This window comes from Astatotilapia calliptera, chromosome 12, assembly GCF_964374335.1.
Source record: "Astatotilapia calliptera chromosome 12, fAstCal68.1, whole genome shotgun sequence".
Taxonomy (NCBI): Eukaryota; Metazoa; Chordata; class Actinopteri; order Cichliformes; family Cichlidae; genus Astatotilapia; species Astatotilapia calliptera.
In genome coordinates this window covers 40072786-40075285 of record NC_137433.1, presented here as the reverse complement: position 1 = coordinate 40075285, position 2500 = coordinate 40072786, and the positions used below count along the sequence as shown (strand labels likewise).

The window sequence follows — 2500 nt, the reverse complement described above, 5'->3', positions numbered from 1 at the left end:
TGATCACATTATTTGAACATTACCTAATAAGACTGATTCAGCACAGACAGTTATGTTAAACTTTCCTAGCAGTCCTTCACAAACAGGGAACAGTCTGTCTATTCTCTCCATCTGTCAGCTGCTGCTGGCTCTTCCTCCTCCTCTTCCTCACACACTGCTGAGTTTGTCCTGGTGGATCATCAGGGCTGCAAAGCCTCACAGATGATGTGCAGCAGTGGGTCCCTCAGTCTGTCCTCACTCTGGACACTTGCAGTCGTCACACATGGAAATCAAATGTGTGATAAGCTGCAGGATTCAGACACAAGTGTAACTTATAAACACATGTTCATACTTTTATTCCACAATCAGAGAGAAAGAAACAGAGAGAGAGTGCAGGACAGACAGACAGGTGACAGTCTCAGGTGTACACACTGCTACACAACAGCACCAGAGAAGCAGGATTTAGTGTTTGTGTTATTACGAGTGTAAACAAGAAGAGTTCCAGATGGTACAGTGGACACATGTGTGACTGCTGTGATTAAAGCATCTTTCTTTCAGCTTAACGAGTGAACCGTCAGCTCGTTCACACACACGTTAAAGTCCGTTTGGCTCGACACCACCGAACAGAGGCAGCAATATAACACAGCTCACATTAACAGTGCAGTGAATCCTGCTTGTGCTGTGATATTCAGGACTGCAAACCGAGCAGCATCTCTGACTTTCAGCTTGTTGTGTTTGTGGATATATGACTGACTTTAATTATCCACAAAATCATCACAATCTCTGTCAGATTAAGGTCGACTATTGAACGGCGCATATTTAAAGGCTTTAAAACCAAGTTAGTACAAACGTCACTAACGTCACATAACTTTGCCGACATGTGGCCAACAGTGTTTTAATGTTCTTCGTTATTAAACATTCGCACATAAATAAGTGACATCATATTCAGTACTTACTTTTGAAAGTTTACTGTTCGGCCGCTGCACTTCTGCAAAATTATCCACATCCACCGCCGCGCTATGAATTGTGGGATATATGGGACCACGAAGTCTACACCGGACCACACTTCAAATTTGGGGAAATTGACGGTGCATTTGGAGAACACTTCAGAGTGGGACAGCCGTTGTCGCGTTGCTGTGACATCATAGGTCTCAAAATGCGTACTCCGGAGCGTGCGGTTGCTGGATTGGGACACAGCCAGTCACCTGCAGAGGAAGTCTCTCACGTATTTCTTCTTCTTCTCTTGTTGCGCCTGAAGAGAAAGAATGGAATGACATCACATCACTGTGATGCGTCTTGCGTGTTATCTACATGTCCCCAGTATCCTATTAACTGCTCTGTCCTTGCCTTTACAGAATAGATGTAAAATAAATCAGCGAGCTGCACGCTGCCCACGCCTGCAGCTGATGAAACACACACAGACTAAACATTTAAAAAAACAAACATCAATGAGCTTGAAGTTGTTTTAGACCCAAGGCAGTCAGGGCACTTTCATCAAACAGTCACCACTTTTAACATTTCAGTTCTTTTGATTGTCCATGAACATATCTTTTCATCTCATAGAATAAAATAGAAAAGCCCTTTACTGTCATTGTACATGTACAACACTCCACGCCGACTGTGCCGAAATAAAATATACACCTAAAAACAGCAGGAATATATCTGAAACAATAGAAAGACTCTCAGTGTCCTGAGTGATGTGGGTGACTCGGACCGTGGCTCAGATTGGTGAGCTGTGTGGGAAGTGTGGGGTTTGGGGTGACACTGTTTGTGTATGTGCTGATTCGTCTCCGTGTGCACAAAATGAGTACAGAGGGTTACGCTACAGTCACACTGCATAGAGACAACGAGATGACCAAAATTACAGTGAGCGCGCGCAGTGAAGTTGCAGTGAAGTTGCAGTCTCGTTGCCTTTGAGTGGCTCAGTCAGTCAGCTCAGAGTGACTTTGGTGCATGAAGACAGCAATAAAAGTGCAGTTCAGTCAATCTGCTGCCAGTCTGCAACTGAAAGGAGTCAAGTCTCCAAGTATGCATGCATCTGTCATGATGCTGTGATTATGGGTGATGAGTGTGCAAAATGGCAATCTGTTGCCGTGTGCAGACACAGAAACTCACATTAACGTCTTACACTCAGACCTCAGAGATCTGAAACTGAAATTCCGTCTACAAATAGTGACGTAGCTGATGCGGGACAGCCATTCAACTGCAAAATGACCCAGGCACACAGCAACCTCGCTTTTATAGGGACATAACCCCAACCAGCGGAGCGGAGTCCCTGCTGCAGCTCATCAGAGCAGCCTGACTCCGATCGATTTCAGCCTGTTCAATCTGTTTATAAATCAGTCATCTGCTCTCACCAGTCTGTCTGAGAGCGGCTGCGATTGTCTCCAAACAATCGCAGCCGCCACACAGCTCGGCCAATCAGAATGGAGAGGTGGTTGTGGATGTTCTGACTTTCTGTTTCTTGTCTTCAGAGGACGATCCAGACTATGCCTTCCTCGACACAGATCAGTCCTCCTCA

General features: G+C 45.2%; 1 protein-coding gene across 1 annotated transcript in view; it reads left to right on the top strand.

Annotated features, from left to right (window-relative positions):
- Positions 1 to 2500, top strand: part of LOC113033859 (rap guanine nucleotide exchange factor 1-like) — a 24475-nt gene that overhangs the window by 12300 nt on the left and 9675 nt on the right. Inside the window, exon 8 of the mRNA XM_026188013.2 lies at positions 2454 to 2500. This exon is cut by the window's right edge and continues 76 nt beyond it. Coding sequence (XP_026043798.2) covers positions 2454 to 2500 — 47 coding nt within the window. The remainder of the gene's footprint in view (positions 1 to 2453) is intronic.